Raw genomic sequence first — 24,453 nt, forward strand, 5'->3', positions numbered from 1 at the left:
TGCTCTTACCTTTGCTGTAATACCTTCCAAGTCCGTTAGTGTAGCTGTAGCTGCGGTCCATCTGGGGGCCTCCTGCCGAAAAGGAAACGGAGTCCAGGAGGGGGAGGGATTCTGTTGGGTGAAGCTCACTGGGTCTGAGCCCCAGAACCTATCAGTGGGGTTCAGACCTGGCACAGCACATGTGGAGGAGAGGACACCCTGACCAGCTGATGGTGGAAACAGACTCGTGTGAAGCCTCACAGCGACACCTGCTGCCATTTGGGGTCCATCAAGTTGCTGAAGGTGGTTCTGGAACATTCCTGGCCGCCAGGTTTGCAGGAAAGACAAAACCCCTTAGGGAGAAATGTGTGCTGGGGTGGCTGCCCTTTGGGGAAGGGTCTCTACAGGAGCGGCAATGGGGACAGGTGTAGGGTGGCCGTGTTCCTGAGTGACGGCCACAGATGGGTCTCTTTGCCTGCGCCCAGGGCTCGTGGTGGAGGAGGAGGGAGATGCCACAGCCTTACCTGGCTCCGCTGGAGTGGCCCTGTGGTGCTTCCAGTCGGCGGGCAGCGTGGCGTTGCAGTCGGCCCCACACACTCCTGGCCAGTCTCGCTCTAGGCTCTTTGTACTGCTGATCAGCTGGGGAGGGGGAAGAAAACAGGCAGTCACCCTAGCGCCAGACTGTGTGGGACCCTAACTCAAACAAAAGTTTCTCTCCAACAATTAAGATTCTTTATCCAAGACATCTGTGAAGGCTAGGGGTGGAATGGGCAAAGGCCTGGCAGATGAAAGTCCTGCCTTGGGGTGGGGCTTGTTATGGGGCTCCCTTTCCGGTCCATGTTTAAGCACTTGGCTTCGGCGCTCCAGGCACGTCTCCCTGTTTAAAACCCACCCCGGAAAGTGTCTGTCTTTATTACTGACCACAGCCAAGTGGGACTCAGCAACACGGAACTGTCCAATGCCAGCTGCGGTTTGCAAGTGACCAAGATTGTGCCCTGCAGAAGCCACACTCGGCACCACAACTGGCTCCCTCCAGGGGTGCAAATCAGAAGAAGCCAAACATTACAGCTTCTTGGGTTTTGGTTTCCACACAGGTGCCCAGACTGGTGAGCGGACTTTTTGTGCAGTAAAAAAGGAGGAAAGTGACGCTGCCACCACTTTGGAAGTTCTGCCTCCTACAGCAAAGAGCCCAATCCCTGCGCACCTCTCAGAAATGGGAGAGGAAATCTCCCTTTAGACATGCGTTTCTTTATTTTCCAACTCTAAAAGCACACATCTGACAACACACAATAAACTTCCTGACAATTTTGTAATCCTATGCTGTAAATTACAGTAGACCCGCAACTTAACGTGTGATTTACTTACGAAATGGCAGCTTTGTGTCAGTGGTCCAGGAATAAATGAATGAATGCAAAGTGGGGAGAGAGCAGTTGAAAAGGGCCGCCTGAGATCTCACCAAGGCCCCCCGTCCCTTCCAGGGATCTTCCTGACTTTGTGCACAAACCCCCAGAACGTAGCCCCCATGTAAGTTGTGGGCCTACTGCATAATGAATGCCCAAATGTCCACGCAGGTGAAAGGCCCAAGGCCACGGCCAGCCCCGGAGTGGTGTTGCACTCCCCGGAGAGATCCTTACCTTGCTGGGGCCAGGCTGCTCAGGGGGACTGGGGCAGGGGAGGCTGGGGCAACAGGGCGACAGGGTGTGGTAGCTGGGGTTGGAGTAGTAGTGGGTGCAGCTGGGAGGGACGTCTAGGCAGAAAGGCAGACGGAGACAGGTCAGTACAAAAGCCCCGCATTCTCTGGAAATTCACCGCCCTCACCATCCCCCCCAGGCCAATTTCATAGATATTGTAGAGCTGAATCACAGAATAGCAGAGTTGGAAGGGATCCCAAGTGTCATCTAGTCCAACCCTCTACAAAACTATAGGGTGGCCAAGCTGGCAGGTGACTGCCCAACCTCTGCTTCAAGGAAGGAGACCTCTTCACCTTCCAAGGGAGTCCGTTCTTACTGTCAGAACATTCTCCAAGACTTGAGTCTTGCTTTGTGAGGGTGGCGTGAAGCGAGAGCCAGGCGGCGCATTCCTCACCTGGCACGGCGTACTCTGAGGCATCCATCCTCGCTGTGGTGTAGGCCACAGCCATGTGGCGATGCTCCTTGTCCCTCTGCCAGTGCCGGTAGCAGAGGAAGGCCGCCAGCATGCCCACCAGCAGGACAGCCAGGGTGACGATGCCCATCACGGCCCCCAGGGAGGGGTTGCCAGCAGGAATGGCAGGAACCATGGTCAGGGGGGGCGGGTCGAGTGTCCCTGCACAGGGAGGCAGCAGAGTTGCACCTTCTTGCCAGAAATGGGGACCCCCATCTCTTGAAGAGCTTCTCTCCTCCTGGGTTCAGAGGGGACCACCTACCCTCCACTGGCAGACAGGAGGAGATCTTCTCACCTCCCCACCAGAGCAGAGCCATTTCAGTTTCTCCGCACCTGTCTCTGCTCACAAAAGTCTATTGTGGTGGATGCCCAAGGGGCACTTTGACCTGCCATAGAGCTTTAGCATTGGAAGGGATCTCCAAGGCTCACCCAGTCCAAACCTCCCACCCTGAAGCATTCTCCGCCTCCTCCTCGCAGTTGAGAGCCCCTTTCACTCCATGGGAGCGGAGAGAGGGAAGCGGGGGCCTCTTGGTACTTACGGGTCTCACAGTGGGCTCCAGTGTAGCCAGAGGGGCACAGGCACCTCCCGGAGTCCGGCTCGCAGGGAGCCTCCCTCCAACACTGGCACCGCTGGGTGCAGCTGGCCCCAAAGAACCCTGCAGGGCAGCCTGTGGAGAAAGCAGAGCAGGCACAGAGGCGGCAGGTGGGTCGCCCGCCATTTGAAATGTAGGCAGAGCCCAGCTAAACAGGCCAGGCAGCACAGGCACCCTCCCTTGGGGCACAGCAGCCAGCAAGAGGGGTGTGCCAAAGTTTCTCCCCCTCCTCTCCGCATTGTCTCCTTCCAACAAGTGGATAACTCACGTTCGGAGCAGTCACTGCCTGTCCAGCCAAGAGGGCAATCACACAAACCGTCCACTGGGTGGCAGATGGAGTGGTTGGCACACTTGCAGGGCACAGAGCATTTCTTGCCGTAACGCCCTGGCTGACAGGCTGGGGGGGGGGAGAGGGAGCTCAGTGTCAGAGCAGCAGACTTCTTTGGCTTCCCACCACCTGTCCCCGTGGGGAGGGCAGTCTGCCCCGGCAGCCAGGGCCGCCTTGGGCCTTGGCCTCCAAGGGGCCACTGAGCCCACCAAGACTCAGCCCCGCTGACACGCCCCCCCCCACTGGTCTGGCTCTCTTGGTAGGCTGGCTAGCTTACTTACGGCGCTGGCAGGTGGCACCCCGGAAGCCTGGGGGGCAGTCGCAGCTCCCATCCTTCGGGGAGCAGGTGGCCCCGTTCTTGCAGAGACACAGCTGGCTGCAGTTGGGCCCCCAAAGGCCGTCTGCGCACTCCTGGCTGCAATTGGGGCCTGGGGGAGAAAGGAGCAGGAAGCAGCTCAGCACAAACTGCGAGGGGCTGACAGCAGGGAGGGAATCCTAGAGGCATGGATTGCTCACAGAATCACCATGGCCTTAGACTACAATCAGAATTGTAGAGTTGGGTGGGGCACCCAGGATCATCTAGCCCAACCTCCCCCCCCCCCCCAAATCAGGCTTTTCACTCTGCCTTAGGCACTTTAACAACCAGTTTCCCCTTCTTTGTAGAGACAGAAAACGGCTATTACCAGTTTTCCAATTGTAGATTTTCACCAGCAGACAGATAAATCTCCAATTTGCCATTTTTCTTGTCCCACAATTTATTAAGAGAGGATGCCAATCTTTCTACCCATGAAGGGTGCTTACAAGGCGGTGGGTGCTCTTCAGCTTGCCCAAGCCCCCAGGCGCAGACAGCAGAAAACAGCCTTCATCAAAACATTTGAGGTTCTCCATGATTACTCTGATCTCCAGACTGAGATTAATAGTCAGATTACCTGTATCAGTCACCACATAATGATCTTCTGTCAGTGGAGAACTAAAAGTAATTCCTAATATTTAGTTGGAAACTCCTGTCTAGCATTTTGAATCCATTAGTTCAGGTCCTCCCCTCTGGAGCAGCAGAAAACAAGCTTGTTTCATCTTCCTGTGACAGACCTTTAGGCTATTATTAGTATTATTAGTATTATTAATTACAATAATCATCATCATCATCACATGACCTTAGGACAATTGCTTTTTTGAGGCACTGAAGGAAATGCAAGGCAAGTCATGGTTTAGCAAGCAAAGCTTGCAGGGAAATGTATATATTTATGATTTTATTGAATTTCTATACTGCCCTTCAGCTACAGGGTAGTTTAGCCTGACCACCAACGTCTGCACCAGCTAAAGTTTCCAAACCACCTTTTTTATGAGCCAAGAGGGCCAAGCGTCCAGAGGGCAAGTGGTCACTCTGACCAGTCCAAGTACCTTCTCCACATTCTTACTAACTGAAACTCATCCATCACAACAGGGCTAGACTGTGCTCTGGACACCCCATGAGATTCATCTGCTTTAACAGCAGAGTCAAGATTCTGGTGGATCCAAGAGATTTTACACTGAAAATGCTTCGCAAACAAGTCACAGTGAGCTCCTGCAGACTCTGCCACCTTTGTCAGGCCAGACTGTAAGAAAAGCTCTGCAGGACAGCACAGTGAGGAGGCCTTTGCTGCTCTCATTGCCACTCGGGAGGCTCCCTCACCGGGTTCAGTTGCATTTCACCAGACTTTCCCTCCACTAGCATTTGAGCCGCCTGTCAGGATAGTCCACATTTTGGCCAGGGCTTCAACAGGAGTGCCAGTCGTATCAGCTGGAAAACCCCCCTGAGCTGTCTGGAAACCCATTGGATCCATCAGCCTCCAAGGGTGGACCACCCTCATAGGGGTCTGTGCCCCCCGCACCTCTGCAAAGGTGAAAAGGTCAAGAAAGCCTCAATCTCAACAGGAAGTGATCTGACCATGACAAGGGACTGATGTCAACATCCCCCACTTTCAGATCACCCTGAAAGAAGGAAGGGTTCCTCCAGCAGGCCTGCCTTGCCCTTGGGCCACTCACAGGTGGCTGGAACCCCAGCCTTGCCTGACGACCCCAAACCCTCTCCAGCCCAGGACCCACGGCAGGTGGGAGATTGAGCCCCGCCCCTGCTCACCTGTCCACCCAGGTAGGCAGTGGCATTGCCCCAGAACGGGATCACAGCGTTCTGCGTTCTGGCAGGAGCACCTGCTGCTGCAGCTGAGGCCGTAGAAGCCTTCCTAGGGGAAGGAGGGAGAGGGAAGGGGGCTTTCTCAGCCGTGCAGTGGACAGGAAGGCACAAGAGAAATCTCCCCACTAGTGGTTCTATCCCTCTTCGCCAGCCACCCCTGGATTTGGAAAGGAGGAACTGTCCCGCCACCATACCCTGCACAACTCTGGCAAGTCCCCGCTCCCCCACTCGCCAGGAAAGATGTCTCATGCGCAAGAGGCATAGCCCAGGTGCCAAGGCAGGAGGCCGCTCCACAGGTGTGCCCAGGGGGCACCCCCAGCTCTGCAGTGAGGCGGGTCAGAAAGCAGCCCTTTGAGAAGCTCTGTTCCTGTCAGGCATATCCTGGATCACCCAGACTGGGCAGCCTCAGCTTTGGCAACAGCCAGGGGCAATTGCCCACCCCGCTACAATCCATTTGCTAGAAGCAGGGCGATGCCCAGCTCCCATACCCCGAGTTAAGCCGTGTAAAGAGAGGAGGGGGAAACTGCCCACATGGTGCAGTGGGGGGACCTGGAAAAGGAAGTGGAGAAAGCCCCCCGCTCAGTCCTCTCCCGGGACAGCCACAGCAGCCCCCCAAAGGAACCTGTCTATATATTGGTGGCAGCTTAACCCTGCTCCTTACCCCCCTCTCTTTCCCAAGTGCCACCTACCGGGCAGGGCTCCTCACACTGGCGGCCATGCCAGCCTGCCGCGCATGCGCATGCCCCACTGACCGGGCTGCAGGAAGCTCCGTTGGCGCAGCGGCAGGTCTCGTTGCAAGCAGAGCCCCAGGTGCCTGCGGGGCAGGGGAGGGAGCAGTCTGCGCCTTGCCAACCTGGGGAGGCAAAATTGGCAGGAAACAAGGTGCCCAAGGCAGGGAGGGGGAGAGAGGGAGAACAAAGGTACACACAGAAATGGACCTTGGATTTTCTGCCCCCTCCTTATGCTTTGCACTAGCAGAACATGCCAAGCCTGGCCAAGGGAAATAACTCCAGATGACCTCAAGGGATCCCTAAAGGCAGGTTCCCGTAACCTGCTGCCTCCCCACTCCCCATGTCTCCCCACCACCTTTCCTACCTTCCTTGCAGACACAGGTCCCGTCAATGGGAGAGCAGGCGAGGGCGTTGTGGCAGGTGCAAGGCAGGGAGCAGTTGACCCCAAAGGTCTCCGGAGGGCAGTGGCTGGAGCAGTGGGCACCCTGAGGGCACAAGATGGGCGTGAGGGGAAGGAGGGGCCACGCACAGCTGGGGGGACAATCCCCCCAATGCACCCCTTTCCTTTCTGGTGTTACCTGAATTTATGGAAAGGTTGGGGGGCTTGCCCCTCCAGCAGACATCATACCCCCCAACTACCAAACTCAACACAATCACTCCTGCAAATGTTCCCACAAAACACTTCATCACACAGTTTCTTCCTAGCTCTATTCAAAGGGCCTCCACTGCACATTACAAAATGCAACAGTTCACTGATAAATGTATCCAAGTATTGGCTCAATGGGAAAATTTTAGAAAGCCAGTATTGGATTTGCACCATTCCAACTTTGTTCTGTTCAGGAAGGAAATGGCTAGCAAGAGGGGAGTCTGGGGTGTCAGCAGCCATAATCCCTCAAGCCTGAGACCATGGTACTCAGCAGCTTCCTTGCCTGGGTGATAATCGCTGGCATCCTGGCCTCTGCGTGCCAGGCACAGGTAGCCATTCCAGAAACAATAGAAACCCAACTTCAGTTTATTAGAATCTTGGTCACAATAAAGGGCTGTGCTTATCTTGACAGGAGAACAGGGACATGTATATACTCACCTTTTGTTTTACTTAATGGGTGTGAGGTGGAGGTCAAGGGAGGGGTGGGGGCAAACCTGATGCTCAGGTTTCTGCCAGAAGACCCCTCCCAGATTATGACATAGCTGTGTATATGATGTACGTGTGATGTCTCACTCAGGGTGTTGTGGGTAAAAGGGAAACTTGTAAAACAGCGAGCCATCCTTTGTGCAGGACTTCTTTCTGCTTCTTCCATGTGGTAGTTGGAAGTCCTGTTGCAACAGTTCCTTGAATAAAAACCAGGCCTACAGACTGCTTTGCTCCAGTACTCTTAGCTGGTGTCTTTGTCTGGCAAATCCAATTACAGATAGGTAGCCGTGTTGGTCTGCCATAGTCTTTAAGGTGCTACTGGAAGGAATTTTTTATTTTGGCAAATCCAAGTGAGCCAGGAGTTTTCCTTTAACACTGGCGTCAAGGGGAGGAAAATATTCCAGCACAGAACCAGGGGTGAGACCCCCTATCAGGATGCCCAAGTTTTTCTCTCCTGCAAATGGCCCTTTAAATTTTTTGAGACCCCCCCCAATCTGTTTCCTGCCTGCCCCACTGGCAATGCAAGCCCACAGGACCTTCAGAGTGGCCATCAGGCTGTGGGTTAGGAGAGCGATTTTACTTGCAGTTCCAATTTGTCACACCCTCCCCTTCAAATACGCGATCCAGGCTCTGCTTGCCAGAGGGGCACAACCCTTTCCTGCCCATGCTAGATCTAGCCGTCCGCCTAGGACGGAAGCCCAGGGACCTCCGAGTGGGACTCACCATGTAGCCTGGCGGGCAAGCGCAGAGCCCCGTCTCGCCGTCGCAGGTCCCTCCGTTCAGGCACAAACAGGGCTCCTGGCAGCCAAAGCCGTGGTGCCCAGGGGGGCAGGTCTCGTTGCAGAAGAGTCCTGCCCAGCCCGGCTTGCAGGTGCATTCTCCTGAGAGTGGGTGGCAGCTGGGGGGGGGCAAACAAGGAGATGGTGGCTACTCCCAGACATCTTCCCTCGACAGCTTCTAGCTTCTCTGAGCCTGGAGGCTGGGGGGGGGGAGGCCCGGAGAAGAAGGGCTTTGTGGGGGGCAGGGGGTGCAAAAGGCAAATCTCCCCCACCTGCCAAATGGGGACAGATCAGTGGAGAAGCCCGTCCACTGTGTGTGCCCGCCTACCTCTGTGTGTGGTGTGGGTGGCAGAGGCAGGGCAGGTGGCAGGAGAGGCCGTGGAGACCTGGCAGGCACTTTCGCTCCTCGCAGCGGCTGCCCAGGAAGCCGGCTTCACAGAGGCAGGCTCCGTTGATGTGGAAGCAGCGCCCGCCGTTGGCGCAGTCGCACTCCTGCCCGCAGTCCTGCCCGTAGCGGCCGATGGGGCACTGCTCACGGCACCTGAGAGCGTGGGGAGAAAGAGACCACGGTTGTTATGGATAACGATTTAATTTCCTGAAATGGGAATGTTTGCTTAGGTGGATTTGCTGTGTATTTTTAGTATGGTATTTTTTCCCTTTGGCTATAGCTCTCTCATGTGATTGGCTGACTGTGAGTCACATGGGAAAGGCATTCCATTCTGTTGTGACTGTTATTCCAGCAGCTGTCGTTTTTTAACTGCCTTTTCTGCTCTTCTCTCTCTGTGTGAGTGAGGGATAATGGCTGAGAGAGAGAGGTTTATTCAGGATCCTGAGTGCCTGTCAGCGTGATCTGCCTGAAGTGAAGCAGACAGAGGAAGATCCCGAAATGTTAATAGGGAGAATCCTGTGCAGGAACAAAGTGAATAAGCATGAGATTGTAGGTATGTTCTCAGTTATATGTTTATGAAAGGAAAGTTCTTTGACTATAAAGGGTCTGGATATTCTATGGTCTTTATCAATCATCCAGAGGAGTTATTTAGCTTCCTAGCTGTAAGCTACTCTGCATATCATCAAAACACACACACACACACACACACACACACACACACACGGGGGGGGTGCAGAAGGATGTGGAGCTGATCAAGATCCATTTGAGAAAGGACATCGTTCTTCAGTATGTGGTTTTATGAAGCACCAATGACAGCTGGCAGCAGATTCTGAATTTAGCACCATCCCCGTGGCTGCTTTTAAAGTCTGAGGGATTATTTTTCTATATGAAGGAAAAACTCATGGGGGGGCAGGGAGGGGCAAGCCTTGTGGCTGGCACAGCTGATGAGAGAGAACTGGTGCAGCGAGGTGCCCAGGAGAAAGGAGCTTTGCCCCCCCCAGCCCCTCAGCTCAGCCTCTTTTGCCAGGAATTGGGCTAAGGCAGGCTCCATGGGGGTGCTACAAATGCCCCCCAGGTGTGCCTGAAGCCCCCTGCATCCCCTGGCCTCTTCTCCTTCCTCTGACCTAGATGGGAAAACTATCAGGGGCTTAATTTTTCTCCTCCATTGTCTGTATTAAAAAGCTGGCAGAGAGCAGTGTTTCCTTCCCCTCCAGGCTGCATCCTTTTCTCACCCGGGGGAAAGATCCACTCGTGGGGGGGGGGACTGGCTTCCTCCATAAATACTCACCAACTGGGGCTGCAGCTGTTGAGCCGCACAGCAGGGAGAAGACCCACCAATGGCCCCGGAGGAGGGACTGGGGGGCAGAAGGAGAAGGGGCCATGGGGGCCGGCCTGTCCAGCTTGCCTTGGCCCACCCCCTGCCGGGGACCCTCGTAAGGCCAATACAGGTATGCTACTTAGGTATCCCTTGTCTTCCCATCATCATTTCTTTTTTTATTTGCCATAGGTTTTATTAAAGTCAAAAAAAGATATACAAAAGCTAATATCCAATATCTTTTTAGAATCCCAAAGATGAAATAAAATAAAAACAGAAGCCAAAAAGAGGAACAGAAAAAGGGGGGAAAGAGAAGAAAGCAAAAAAGGGAAAAGAATAAAAGAGAACTTCTGGTTCTTTGTTTTTCTGCTATATATAGAATGTTATTCAAAACTTCCACTCCAAGGTGTAGCAGGAACCCCCCCCCAATCATTCAGTTTCTACAAACTTCACACACACTCACACACTACATACACTACGCTTCTGTTATAAATTCATAGAAAATCAACCATACATCGGATTTGCACTGTTCCACTTTTATTTTACTCCATGAAGGAAGGACTACAAAATGGGGAAGGTTTGATACAGGGCACCATAATCCCTTCACCATCCCAGCACATCCACAGGAGCCCTGCCCAACTGCTATGCCAACCCAGATGGTCCCAGACAGAAGACCATCAAGATCACAAAGAACTTGCATATGGGAGTGGATTCAGCATGGACTTGAACAAAGGACAATGATCAGATCTTCCCTCTGGGGGCAGGAAACTGCAAAATCCCCTCTGTCACCTGGAAAATGACTCATGGGGAGGGGGAAAGGAGGAACCAGCCAGGTGACAGGACACTCAGGTTACCACCACCACCCCTCCCTCAATCCCTCCTTTCTGTGATGTATGCATGATGTTTCTGGGGGTGGGCTTGACCTACAGGATGGGAATTTCAAAAGTTTTTATAAGGCCTTGCACACCATTTTTCTGTGTCTTTCCTCTCCTGCAAGTGAGGGGAGCACCCTGTTGCAACAGTTCAATAAAGGCCAAGTCTACAGGCTGCTGATTTGCTCCAATTTACTCTGGTTGGTGTCTTTACTTTTTGTCCAAGGGGGCCCTCGGATTTTTCCGGTAACAAAGGTAACACCCAACTATTCCACTTTCTAAAAACCAATATTTTCTTCAATTCTCAGATCCAGATATCATAAGTTCATTTCCTTTTTCATGCAAAAAGTCCAAAAGGGATTTCCAGTCTTTAGTAAATACCAACAATTACCGGTATTTTTCTTTAATTAAACACATCAGCTTTGACATCTCAGCTAAGTCCAATCATTTTAGCAACCATTCCTCCATGGTAGGTAATGATGAATCTTTCTGTCTTTGTGAAAATAAAAGTCTCGCTGCTGTGGTCACATATTGAAATAATGTTCCATGGTCCTTCTAATTATATATCCATTACTCCTAGAAGGAAAAGTTCTGGCTTCATTTCATTGTTAACCTACAGCTCCCAATTCCATGTCTTCAGTCTCATCCGTTAGCATTTCTTCCAGTTCCCATTTGAATTTCTCCATAAAGTCTGTTGCTAATTTTGTAGAACGTGTATTAATTCTGTAGGTTTTGCTTATTTCATCCACTTCCCCTCAAAAAGGATGCAAGGCAATTAATCACTTTGTCCCCAATGTCTTCACCCTTCTGAATTTTAGGTAGAACTCTTTTCTCTCAGCTCCTTTAATGCCAAATTATCCAAATATATTTCCCTCTCTCTGTGTATTACTCCACTTTTCCAAAGTCTCCACTTTCATTTAGTTACCTTATTTCTCCAGACAACAGAATAATCCTTTCTTCTATCCTAGCAACATGCTAGGTCAGCCGAACGCCTCCCAATGAACTGTTCCTTCTGGTCTTGCCAATTTTTTTGGGTCATTTTTAAAATCCAAACTGTCCATATCATTTTTAATTTCATTTTTAATTTCACTCACCTCTGGAAGAGATTTTGCTTCTTATACCCTCATCTGCTGTGAAATGTCAACAGTGAGTGGGTTTTCTATAGATGCCATTATTTCCTTTGCTGCCCTTTTCCTGGGACCCAAAATGACGAGTCTTGAGACCTTTTTACCCCCCCCCCCATTTCCTGCTTCACTTTTTAAGCATGTGGACACCCCCGCTGCCCGGTGGAGTCTACTCACCTCTCCCCCGTGTAGCCTGGAGCACACTGGCACTGCCCAGACTCCTGGTTGCAGAGGCCTCCGTTGTGGCACCTGCACTCCCCTTGGCAGCTGGAGCCAAAGCGCCCTTCGGGGCAGCGGAAGGAGCAGATGGAGCCCTGCATGGGGGGGGGGGCAGAGAGAGAGCCCCGATCACAGTGGTGCCAAGCGCAAACCCTGCCCCCCAAGGGTCAATCCTGCTTGTCCACAAGAAGAAGAAACAACCAACTCCCTGCCTGGGTGGAGGCACCTAATGGCCAGCGTGGCCTAGTGGTTAGCGTGTTGGACTGGGATGGGGGGGGGAGCCAGAGTTCCGTTCCCCCACCCCAGCCATGAAGCTCACTGGGCATAACCTTGGGTTGGTCACCACCTCTCAGCCTAACCTACCTCACAGGGCTGTTGTGGGGGGCTGTTAAATGGGGAGAGTGAGAGCCCCTTGGAGGAAAGGCGGGGTGCAAAAGTAATAATAAAATAAATGAAATGAAATCATGCCTGGGCATGACTGTCAAAGCAGGAATGACTCTCTCAATGGGGTGCACAGAGAAAGAGGAGGGCACTCTTCCTGACCCCCAAAAGCCTCCCTGCAGGGACAGTTCCCCTCGCACAGGGGGGAAATGGGGGCGGGGAGAAAGAAGGCAGGGGGCCTGCAATGAAAGGGGGCGATAGCTGGAGATGAGGAAGGAGGAGCTGCAGAGCCTCTCTTGCCACACCCTAAGCAGAGAAGGAATATACAAACTGGGGGGAAGTGGGGCCAGAAAGCCCAGGGCCCTCCCCTGCCCTGCAGCAAGGGGGCAGGAGGAAATCCCAGCCCCCACGTAGGTTGCAATGGATGCTGCCCCAACCCCCCTGCAAAACCGTGGGATGTGAAACACAAGAGCAGTCATGTACAACCTTCCTAGAGTGAACATGTTTACACATAGGGAGGACTGTTTGTCCAGCCAGCAGGTCAACTTCCTGTTTCCTTCTGGGCTGGGACAGACTTCCTCTGCATGTGACTAGAGGTGGGCGTGGCCTCACCTGTGCAGGTAAGGACAAAAGCACAGGGCAGGGCAGCCATCTCTCTCTTTTGAGTACATGCGTTGAAGAAGCAATATCTGCTTGGCCAAAGATGCTATCTTGGCCTCCAGCCAAGAGAGGACAAAGGGACTGTCTCCTTATGAGATAGTTTCTTTTTTTTTTAATGATATTTATTGAAAAATTTAAAATTACAAAGGAAAAAAAGAAGGAAAAAACAAGAAAAAGAGAATAGAAAAAAAGAGACAACAGTAGATAAGAGTAACAATTAAACAATACAAATCAATAGAAACCAAAAGAAAAAACAAAAAACAAAACACACAATACAACACAATCAAAAAACAAAAATATACAACAAATTTTAAAAACAAATCCAATATTCCCAAATCCTTAACTTTCATTAACTTATTTCATCGACCTCCTCACACCTCCCTTTTTTGTATTCTAGTTGTTAATTATCTCAGCAAATCCTTTCCATCTTTCACAATATTCTGGCATTAACCTTATGAGATAGTTTCAAGGTATATGTAACTTTTCTAAGCTAAGTCTGCCTTCTGGGATCCGACTGTGAACAGAATGTGAGTGAGTAAACTCTTTTTATACTTTTATAGAAGACTTTTTCGTGTCTTATCTTTTATGAGGTAATAAGGGGAAAATACCAGAACGGTTATTCTATAGGCTTTAGTCAGCCTCAGCAAATGCATCCGCTATGAGCTTAAAAGGGGGAATGTTACTCTGCTAAACTGTGAACTTGTTAACACAAGTTGGAAAGGCTATAATCGAACAATAGATCCTCTCCTGCATCCCTGAACATTCCCACAAAAACCCACTTTGCTCAGGGTGGGGCTCAGAGCCCTGTGTTCTCCTCCCCTGTGGTGGCACCTGAGCAGGTGAGCTCTCAGGTCAGTGGCTGGATGGACAGTGCAGGCCCACCTCCCCCATCCCCATCCTAGGGCCCAGTGGCGTAGCGTGGGGGGTGCAAGGGCGGCAGGCCGCACCGGGCGCAACATCTGGGGGGGCGCGCGCTCGCTGCCTCCGGAGTCGCCGAAGAGCCTCGGGCGCAGGCTGTAGCAGAGCCGCATGTCTCGCGGAACCGACGAGCTGTGCGCGCGTCCGGGCTGAAGGCGCCCAGCAGGCAGCGGCTCTCAGCGCTCGCCGGGGAGGACGTGCCAGGCAGCCCCTCCTCACAGCCCCGCCTCCGCCACTGCTGCTGTAGCTGCTGGGCCATGTTGCATTTTCCTCGTCTCTCTGCCCCCCTCCTCCTCTGGGCAAGCGGCGTCGTTTGGGCGGCAGCGCCAGCGGCAACTCGCAGCTTAGGGGTTAGGGGGGGCGCAAATTACTTGCGTTGCCCCGGGTGCTGACAACTCACGCTACGCCGCTGCTAGGGCCTGGAATCACAAGTGCTCCAGCCCTCCTCTCTCTCTCACACACACATAAACGTACCATCCATCCTGGAGGGCAGACGCACTTGCTGGTCTCAGGGGGGTGGCAGATGCCCCCTTGCTGGCAAGGGCACAGGGTCAGGCACTGGAAGCCACTGGTGTCGTTTTGGCAGGGCTGCTCGCAGCTGCAAGAGATGAGGAAGGGTGAGGCTGAGCTTGCAAGGACCCTTCCCCTCAGCCTCACCTTTACAGCGGCTCTCAGAAGCACTAGAAACTCATTCTAGGTTTTGCCCTGAGGAGAGATTGGAACCCAGCTCCAGACCATAACGGCCCTCAGCCCAGTTCACCAGAGGTCTACACCCCCCCCCCCGCTTTTCTGTCTGCCAACCTGCATCCCCGAGGTGCTACTCACAGTGGGCCGCTGAATCCCGGGGCGCACAGGCAGGCCCCTGTCTCCGTGTCGCACTGGGCACCATTCTCGCAGTGGCAGCCCATCTGGCAGTCCTGGCCGTAGGTACCTGGAGGGCAGAGCTCCTCGCAGGAGGGGCCCTTGTAGCCCGGCGGGCAAAGGCAGGCCCCAGACAGGGGGTGGCAGCTGCCTCCGTTCAGGCACCCGCAGGGCTGCTGGCAGTCTGGCCCCCAGGACAGGCGGTTGCACCCTGGAGGGGGAGGAGAGGAGAGGAGGAAGAGGAGGAGGAAGAAGAAGGGAGAGCAGCTGAGGAAAGGCAAGGGGGGTTCGGGGCAGACTGCACCAACCAAAGGATGGCCAAGAACTCTGGGCGGCCACACAAAATGGGGGTACCCCCACCAGCCGGGTGAGTGTTGGGAAGGTCTTCCCACACAAGGCTCTAATAATAGTTAAAATAAAAATTACATGCCGCCCATCTGACTGCGTTGCACCAGTCACTCTGGGCGCCTTGCAACAAAATACTAAAAACATACAATAAAGTCTCAGTTACAGGTAGGTAGCCGTGTTGGTCTGCCGTAGTCGAAACAAAATAAAAAAATTCCTTCCAGTAGCACCTTAGAGACCAACCTTGTTCTTGGTGTGAGCTTTCGTGTGCAGGCACACTTCTTCTGATACACTGAAACAGAAGTCACCAGACCCTTATCTGTAGTGGGAGGTGGGGAGGGGGATTACTCAGAAGGGGGGTGGGAATGGGGGATTGGCTGATAGGCGTGGTAAACCTGTTGACGACTGTTAATGACTGCAATTGGTCTTATAGGAAAAAGCAAGGGGTGAGATGGCTAAAAATAGCTTTATCATGTATAATGAGAGAAGAATCCAATGTCTCTATTCAGACCAGGTCTCTCCTTGGTTTTAAGTTTGGTAATGATACGGAAGGGGGGGCATGTCTTCTTCACCTTCTTTTTCACTACAATATATCCATTTATTTCCAATTGTCGATGTCAAAAGGGACTAAAATCTATAAAATTCATAGAAAATCAACGTGCCAATTTGCTCAATTTCTCTAGGACTCCATGACACCTCCCCTGTCCTCCATAATCCCTCAAGCAAGGTGTCAAGACCCTGATCCTGTCAAATCACTCTGCCAAGCCTTTCCTCCGGGCAATGCCAGGTGACAGAATATGCATACATGGACCATTGACTTCTCATCACCGGTACTCAGGAAGTGCTTATCTGCGCATATCTCCAGCTCTGCATATTCCCCCCTCCCTCCTCCATATGTTAATCCGGTGTAACCCAACCTCTTCCTCTGGGAGGAAGACCTTTCATTGCCTACAGACAGCCACCCAATCTTAAACAACTCCTAACCCACAATAATACTACAACCAGACTTAACACGGACACTGGCACCAGAGCCTGCAATAAACCCAGATGCCAACTTTGCTGCCACATACACCCGGACAACACCATTACTGGCCCCAACAACATCACACATACCATCTCGGGACTATTTAATTGCTCATCGTCTAACATTGTGTATGCCATCTGTCAGGGGTTTAGGAGCAGAGGCACAGGCAAGGGAGGAGACAGAGAGCGAAGGGGAGGAGGCAGAAGAAAAGATGAGTGATGACGACGACCCGAGATCTCCCAGTCTTTCCAGTGAATCAGAGGATTCACAGAAAGGAGCACCAGTGGCCAGGGCAAGGGGGGAGTCTAGGGGGGCACCCCAGGAAGATAGAGCCAGAGGGGACTCAGGGGGGAGCAGCTGGAAATCGGGACCAGCGTCACCGCCAGGAAGCAGGGAAGAGAAAGGGAGCCAGGGGGGAAGCGCTGGCAGCTCACCACAGGAGGGAGGGCATGAGTCAGGAGTGGCCACGCCTCCATCGGGGAGCGAAGAAACGGTTAAGAGGAAAGTGGAAGGTTGGGCGCGCGCGCCAAGTTCAAATGCAGAGGAAGGCGGCGCAGTAAGCAGCCCCGAAAGGGAACCAGGTCCTAAAGCCCGGCGCAAGGAGGCAGGAGGGTCCGGGTCAGCGTCAGAAGAATCCCGGAAGGAAGAAGCCCCGGGGGGTAGAGGGACCCAGAGGAGGACAGTCAGGCGGAAAAGGTGGAGCAAGGCTAGGATATTAAGTTGGTGCACACGGGGCGGAGACTCAGACGGAGCTTCGCCGATCTAGCTACTAGACGTAGAGTTTGCGCGCAGCAGCGTGAGAATGGAAACTGTAATTCAATAAAGACTTTTACTTAATGATCGCTGGCTAGCGTGATCCTCTGTGAGCTAGGATCTTCAAGCAGCTCTGACAGTAAGCTCCGTCTCATTATTGTGGGCATCTACAGCCTCGAGGAGGGGAGAGAAACAGGTGCCTACTAGCGAGCTCACGAACGGCAGACGACATGACGGCTGAGCAGCAGATAGAGGACCTCAGAAAAGCAGTGGCACAACTGAACGCCGAGGTTCTCGCATCCAGGAAGAGAGAGGAGGAGGCAGCTGCCGCCTGCAGGGATCTCCAGGTAAGGTTAGACGTGCTGACAAAGCAGACACCCCGGCAGGAGGGAATTGGGTTGGCGAGACGGACAGGCGGGCTAGTCTCTCACTTCGATGGGAACCTGCAACAGTATCCCAACTTTAGAGCCGACGTACTGTGCGCACTGCAACTGCTGCATAAAGACTTTAGAGATGAACAAGAGAGAGTGGGGTTCATCATGTCCCATCTGCATGGGGATGCGAAAGCATGGCTACGCAATTTATGGAGAGATAAGGATCCGGCGCTCCAGAATGCGGATGCCTTTATTAAAGCGATGGATGGGTGCTTTTTATCAAGTATTGACGTGGATCTTGCACGGAAGGAGGTGCATGGGCTGAGACAAGGGAGGGCCAGCGTCAGGCAGTATCATGCCCGCTTTTTCGCCTTGGTCAGTGCCCTGGAATGGGACAGAGATTCGGCTCCGGTAAGAGACCTCTTTTGGGAGGGGCTGCACAACTCGATTAAAGATGAGATCGCGAGGGGGGAGAGACCCCGAACCACCCAGGAGGTCGTTCAGAGGGCACTGGCAGTGGGGGTGAGGCTGGAAGGACGTCCGTGGAGCAGGGAAGATGGGCGTGGAGGGCGCGAACCAGCCGGGGGCCCCTCCTTCCTTCCCAGAGAAGCAGCGCGGGCGCAATCCACGCCTCCGCCAGGAGGAGGAGCCGAACCTATGGAGGTTGGAGGTGCAAGGGCTCAGTCAGCAACCAGAGCCCTAGCACCGGCAGCAGTGAAAGCGAAGCCTCCTAGAGGGAACAGGAAGTGTTACGTCTGTGAGGAACCAGGGCATATGGCAAAAGAGTGTCCCCAGAGGCCCCACAAGCTCACTGCAGCCTCGGCAATGGTGACTGCAGCAACGCAGCAAGCAGGACCACAGCAGGGAAACGACGCAGTCTGGCTGGAGGAAGAGGCACTGGGGCCCAGCCAGACGTGTTAGTGACGCAGTCCCCAGAGATTTTACAGCCCGTGAACCCCCTCCCGCCCAAACCAGTAGTGAGGCTCACAGCATCTCTCCAGCTGCCCAATGGAATCACCATGGACGTGCCAATCACCATCGACTCAGGCAGCAATGCGGACTTTATAGGACAGGACTTTGTCGACAGGCACGCTGTGCAGTTGCTGCCGGCCACACTGCCCCTGCAGGTTGTCACGGTGGATGGCAGGGAGCTGCTAGGGGGGCAAGTGGTGAAGCAGACGCCACCAATGGTGATGCGACTTGGGAATCACAGAGAAATCATCAGCTTCAACGTCACTCAACTATCTGACACGCCCGTTGTATTGGGCATGAGTTGGCTGGACAAGCACAGCCCAACGATGGCTTGGTACCAGAGGCAGCTGACCTTCGGCTCTTCCTTTTGTGCTGAACACTGCATAGTGCCCAGGCAGGAAGGAGAGGAAGAGGAGTCACAGCTGCTGCTAGGCACGCTGCAAGCGATTCCCCACAAGTACGCTGAATTTTTGGAAGTTTTCTGCGAGAAGGAGGCAGACAGGCTACCCCCTCACAGACCATATGACTGCAAAATTGACCTGCTGCCGGGGGCGGCGCTGCCTAAAGGGAAACTGTATTCCATGTCAGAGGACGAACTGCAAGAACTCAAGGAGTTCATTGATCATAATTTGCAGCGCGGCTTCATCCGGGAGTCCAAGGCAGTGGGGGGCAGTCCCGTATTCTTTGTTAAGAAGCGGGACACGCCCCAAAAGAGACTCGTAGTGGATTACAGGATTTTGAACAGTGTGACTAGGCCATCGGACTTCCCCATGCCCCGAATTGACGACCTCCTCGCGAAGGTACGGAAGGGCAGAGTGTTCACCAAGTTGGACCTGCGGGGGGCGTACAACCTCATTCGCATGCGGGAGGGTGATGAGTGGAAGACAGCCATGTTCACGCCCCTGGGGACCTACGAATATAGAGTTATGCCTTTTGGATTGCAAAATGGCTCCCACGTTTTTCAAGCATTTATGCATCACGTGTTGGCGGGACTGCTCTACAAGACGTGCGTCTGTTTCTTAGATGACATCCTGATCTTTTCGGAGTCGCAGCAGGAGCATGACAAGCACGTCAAGGAAGTGCTGAGCAGGCTAAAGCAACATAGGCTCTACGCCAAGCTGGAGAAGTGCCAATTTGACGTGACGGAGGTGGATTTTCTGGGCTACAAGCTGTCTGACAAGGGGCTCGCCATGGACAGCGCCAAGGTTCGAGCGGTGTTGGATTGGAAGAGCCCGCGCAACCGGAAGGAGGTCCAACGGTTTGTCGGCTTTGCGAACTTCTATCGCAAGTTTATCAAGGGCTTCGCGATGCAGACGGCGGCCATCACTGACACGCTTAGCTCCAAGAAAAAGAAGTTCATTTGGACAGAGCAGGCGGAGCAGTCCTTTCAGGCACTCAAGCGTCTCTTCGCGTCGGAAGAGCAGCTGCTTCATGTCAACCCCAGCAAGCCGATGAGGGTGGAGACAGACGCTTCGGACAGAGCCGTGGGGGCGGTCCTGCTGCAGAAAGACCCGCAGGGGGTGTGGCGACCGGGAGCGTTTTACTCCAGGAAGCTCAGCAAGTCCGAGCAGAACTACACCATATGGGACAGGGAGTTGCTGGCAATTCATGCAGCGTTCAAGGCGTGGAGGCACTTTCTGATCGGCGCCAAGCACACGGTGCAGGTTTGCACGGACCACAAGAATCTAGAGCACTGGCGCACGGCACAGTTCCTGAACCAGAGGCAGATACGTTGGGCTGAGTTCTTTGCGAACTTCGACTTCCGAATAGAGTATGTCCCGGGGGACACCAACATCATGGCAGACGCTCTCTCCCGTAAGCCACAGTATCTGGAGGACGCAACACCAGCGGCCGCCATGCACATCTTCGCACCGACAGTGTGGGCGTGCGCCGCGGCGACCGTGGACCTAGAGGCGGTACGGCGAGCGTTGCAGGGGGACTCCTTCGCACAAGCAAAGATGGCAGAGGTGCAAAGGGGCAAGGCAGCGGCCGACGGTTTCCAGCTAAGAGATGGATTGCTCATCCGTAAAGGGGCCATCTACGTGCCGGGAGACGAACTTCGAGCCACGGTGCTGCAGCAGCTGCACGACGCGCCCACGGCCGGGCACTTTGGCAAGGAGAAGACGGTGGAATTAGTAGCCAGGGATTTCTGGTGGCCTGGAATGAGAGGGGAGGTCGCAGACTACGTGGCGAGGTGTGACACCTGCCAGAGGGCCAAACCAGTGCACAAACCGCCGGCCGGACTGTTGGAGCCGCTGCAAACTCCGGTAGAACCTTGGGAAAGGGTGGCCCTGGACTTTGTCACGGATCTGCCCAGCTCAAGGGGCAAGACGGCAGTGCTGGTGGTGGTGGACCTGTTTTCCAAGATGGCGCATTTCATTCCGTGTGCTAAGGTGGCCACGGCGGAGCAAACCGCCAAACTGTTCATAGACCACGTGTTCAAGGTTCACGGTCTGCCACGGTCTATTCTGTCCGACCGCGGGCGGCAGTTCATCTCGAACTTCTGGCAGAAGCTGATGGGCTTCCTGAACGTCAAGATCAACCTGGCGTCGGCGAGACACCCGCAGACCAACGGGCAAGCGGAGCGGGTCAATGCCATCATGCAGCAGTACCTGAGATGTTATGCAAATCAACAGCCTGCGACGTGGGTGGATTACCTGCCGCTTGCAGAGTTCGCCTACAACAACACGAAGCACGTATCCACGGGGGTCACGCCGTTCTTCGCCAACAACGGGAGGCACCCCAGAACCTTCCCGGGACTGGAAAGAATGGGGGAGGGGGAGCCGCAGACAGCAGATGCGTTCGCGTCGGAGCTGCAGGAAGTCCACGATCAGCTGAGGCGCCACCTGGAGCTGGCCAAGCACGCATACAAGGTACAAGCAGACAAGCACAGAAGGGTTGGAGAAGAGCTCCACGTGGGAGACTGGGTTTGGTTAGCGGCCCACGCAGTGCCGGCCAGGTCGTTGGCCAAGAAGAAACTAGGGCATAAACAACTGGGGCCCTACCAAGTCGAAGAGCAGGTCAACCCGGTAGCTTTCAGACTGGCACTTCCGGAGGGTTCCAGAATGCATCCGGTATTCCACAGATCGGTGCTCACTCCCTACAAGGCACCGCACAGGTTCCAGGAACCCGGAACGGCGCCGAGTCCGACCAGAGACAGAACAGGACACGCGGGAGCGGCACAGAAGGAACGCATCAACGAAGTCACAGAGATTTTGGACTCCAGATGGGGGGAAGAGGGGGTAGAATACTTTCTCGCCAAGGAGGGCACCCCGGCCAGTGCGAACAGCTGGGTGCCGGGATACGCCTTAGACGAACCTCTGCTCAAAGACGAGTTTCATGCCCTCTTCCCACATAGACCTATGCCAGCAGACTTTTTCGACGACTGGCTTTTCACACCCACGCTTTCGGCCAGCACGTTCCGGGGGTTCGACTCGGACGAGGAACCAACGCGAGACGTCCGTTCCCCGGAGGGGTCACCCTCGGGATCTGTCTCAGAACCCTCGTATTGGTGGGACGATAGGCCAGAGGAGCAGTTCCGCAGAAAGTGGCTGGACTGCTCAGGACGAGCAACGCCGCCAGGAGGAAGTGAGGGAGAGACGGACATGGACATTTTCGGGGACGACCCTGGTTTCGAGCACGGCGGCACAGAGATGGAAGCGGAGGTGACCGTCGTCGACGAGAGCAGGGAGGAAGTCCCGGAAGAGTTCAGATGGAGGCCCGCCACGGGAAGCGACCGATATCCGACGTTCGTCCCTTTGCAACAGCAGCCCCCAGCTCCAGCACCGGAAGGAGGGGAGGGGGGACTGGGGGGCTTCGAGGGGGGGATGGATGTCAGGGGTTTAGGAGCAGAGGCACAGGCAAGGGAGGAGACAGAGAGCGAAGGGGAGGAGGCAGAAGAAAAGATGAGTGATGACGACGACCCGAGATCTCCCAGTCTTTCCAGTGAATCAGAGGATTCACAGAAAGGAGCACCAGTGGCCAGGGCAAGGGGGGAGTCTAGGGGGGCACCCCAGGAAGATAGAGCCAGAGGGGACTCAGGGGGGAGCAGCTGGAAATCGGGACCAGCGTCACCGCCAGGAAGCAGGGAAGAGAAAGGGAGCCAGGGGGGAAGCGCTGGCAGCTCACCACAGGAGGGAGGGCATGAGTCAGGAGTGGCCACGCCTCCATCGGGGAGCGAAGAAACGGTTAAGAGGAAAGTGGAAGGTTGGGCGCGCGCGCCAAGTTCAAATGCAGAGGAAGGCGGCGCAGTAAGCAGCCCCGAAAGGGAACCAGGTCCTAAAGCCCGGCGCAAGGAGGCAGGAGGGTCCGGGTCAGCGTCAGAAGAATCCCGGAAGGAAGAAGCCCCGGGGGGTAGAGGGACCCAGAGGAGGACAGTCAGGCGGAAAAGGTGGAGCAAGGCTAGGATATTAAGTTGGTGCACACGGGGCGGAGACTCAGACGGAGCTTCGCCGATCTAGCTACTAGACGTAGAGTTTGCGCGCAGCAGCGTGAGAATGGAAACTGTAATTCAATAAAGACTTTTACTTAATGATCGCTGGCTAGCGTGATCCTCTGTGAGCTAGGATCTTCAAGCAGCTCTGACACCATCAAATGATAACAGTGTCCTTCAGCTCTCTATATTGGACAAACAGGCCAAACCTTACGCCAAAGAATAAACGGACATAAATCTGACATCAAGAATCACAAAACAGAGAAACCAGTAGGAGAACACTTCAATCTCCCAGGACATTCTATACAAGATCTCAAAGTAGCTGTTTTACTACAAAGGAATTTCAGAAATAGACTGGAAAGAGAAGCTGCTGAATTGCAACTCATTACCAAACTCAAAACCATGGAGAGACCTGGTCTGAACAAAGACATTGGATTCTTATCTCATTATACATGACTAAGCCATTTTTCACCTTCTCACCCCTTGCCTTTTCCTGTAAGACCTATTGCAGTCGTTAAGTGTCGTCAACAGGCTCATCTCAGCTATCTGCCAATCTCCCATTCCCACCACCCTTCTGAGTAATACCCCTCCCCACCTTCTCACTATATAGAAGGATCTGGCAACTTCTGTTTCAGTGTATCTGAAGAAGTGTGCATGCACACGAAAGCTCATACCAAGAACTAACTTAGTTGGTCTTTAAGGTGCTACTGGAAGGATTTTTTTTATTTCTCCTTAATGTATTCATGATGTAACCTGTGTAACCCAACCTCTCCTTAATGTATTCATGATGTAACCGGGATGTATTTTGCACTGTATTCTGGGACATGGAGGGAAGTTTCAAAAGTTCATGTCACCCCTTTCTTGCGGCTCAATCTCGTCTTGAACCTGTTGCGCAATAAACTTGGATCTTCTGCAGTTTGCTCCTGTCTCCGGCTGAGCTCATTTTCTTCCGCAGGGATCCGCGGACTTAGTCCGACGAGCTGGGTGGCAGAGTAGCCCCGCACCCAGATTTTAGCCGTAACAGTAAGAAGTTGCAATTCAGCAACTTCTCTTTCCAGTTTATTTCTGAAATTCTTTTGTACTACCCACCTGTAACTAGTTACAGGTAGTAGCTGTGTTGGTCTGTCATAGTCAAAACAAAATAAAAAAAATCCAGTAGCACCTTAGAGACCAACTACGGTAAGATGTTCTTGGTATGAGCTTTCGTGTGCATGCACACTTCTTCAGATACACTCTCTCTCTCTATATATAAGGAGCTTGGCAGCCCCCCCTCAAACACCCAGAGGACAGCAGGGTGAGGGTTTCTGGGGTTGGGGGGGGAAGCAGTGTGTCACACCCCAGGGCAGCTGCCTGACAGACCCCTCATCTTGTTCACAACTGCCCTTGGTGGCTGCCGGCTCCCATCACCAAGGAGGGGAAGTTGAGGCTCCCAACACCCCCCCCCCATGCCATGAAAAGCCCCTTCTCTTTTCCCCAGGAAGCCCAAAGGAGTTTCGCCCCAGAGGAGCAACAGCAGTGGCAGCCTCCCTGAGGCCGGTCCCTGTCTGGCTGGCTCTGCAGGATCCTCCCCCCACATGCACACTTTGCAGGCAGCCCCCCGCTCTCCGCCCGCCCCTGTTCCCTCTGAAGTGCTTGTTTCCCAGCCAGTGACCTGCTTTCAACTCCAGGCCCAGAGGGACGCCTGGGAACTGGCTGCCTCCCCGACCTTTGGAGGAAGAGGCCCCTCTGTTGCCTCAGGCTGGTGCAGCGAAAACAGGACCCACTTGGCCCCTCCTGCCAGGCCCACAGTGAGCCCCACAACCTGCCTCCCATCCCTTTATGCACATGGGAAGGGGAAGGGCTCCTGAGGCAGTTCTCTGTGTGTCCACCAGCATGTGCACAAGGGTAAAGGTGGTGCGCCTGGTTCCTCCACCGCAGGCCAAGCCTTGCTGTGACCACCTGAGCTTCTGAGAGTGGCA

The 24,453-nt window shown here is 53.8% G+C and overlaps 1 protein-coding gene across 1 annotated transcript in view; it reads right to left on the minus strand.

Moving 5' to 3' along the window:
* Positions 1 to 6: 6 nt before the first annotated feature.
* The window catches only part of PEAR1 (platelet endothelial aggregation receptor 1), a gene marked incomplete at its 3' end in the record, with an annotated part of 29,684 nt that continues 5,237 nt past the window's right edge, over positions 7 to 24,453 (minus strand). Inside the window, exons 6-20 of the mRNA XM_081214118.1 lie at positions 14,560 to 14,806; positions 14,209 to 14,332; positions 11,734 to 11,870; positions 8,186 to 8,398; positions 7,802 to 7,976; positions 6,311 to 6,431; positions 5,905 to 6,068; positions 5,162 to 5,264; positions 3,324 to 3,470; positions 2,983 to 3,111; positions 2,661 to 2,789; positions 2,065 to 2,283; positions 1,614 to 1,726; positions 504 to 618; positions 7 to 72 (exon numbers count right to left, since the gene is read on the minus strand). Coding sequence (XP_081070244.1) covers positions 7 to 72; positions 504 to 618; positions 1,614 to 1,726; positions 2,065 to 2,283; positions 2,661 to 2,789; positions 2,983 to 3,111; positions 3,324 to 3,470; positions 5,162 to 5,264; positions 5,905 to 6,068; positions 6,311 to 6,431; positions 7,802 to 7,976; positions 8,186 to 8,398; positions 11,734 to 11,870; positions 14,209 to 14,332; positions 14,560 to 14,806 — 2,202 coding nt within the window. The remainder of the gene's footprint in view (positions 73 to 503; positions 619 to 1,613; positions 1,727 to 2,064; positions 2,284 to 2,660; positions 2,790 to 2,982; positions 3,112 to 3,323; positions 3,471 to 5,161; positions 5,265 to 5,904; positions 6,069 to 6,310; positions 6,432 to 7,801; positions 7,977 to 8,185; positions 8,399 to 11,733; positions 11,871 to 14,208; positions 14,333 to 14,559; positions 14,807 to 24,453) is intronic.

The sequence above is a fragment of the Podarcis bocagei genome (assembly GCF_964188305.1).
Source record: "Podarcis bocagei genome assembly, contig: HAP1_SCAFFOLD_182, whole genome shotgun sequence".
Lineage (NCBI taxonomy): Eukaryota > Metazoa > Chordata > Lepidosauria > Squamata > Lacertidae > Podarcis > Podarcis bocagei.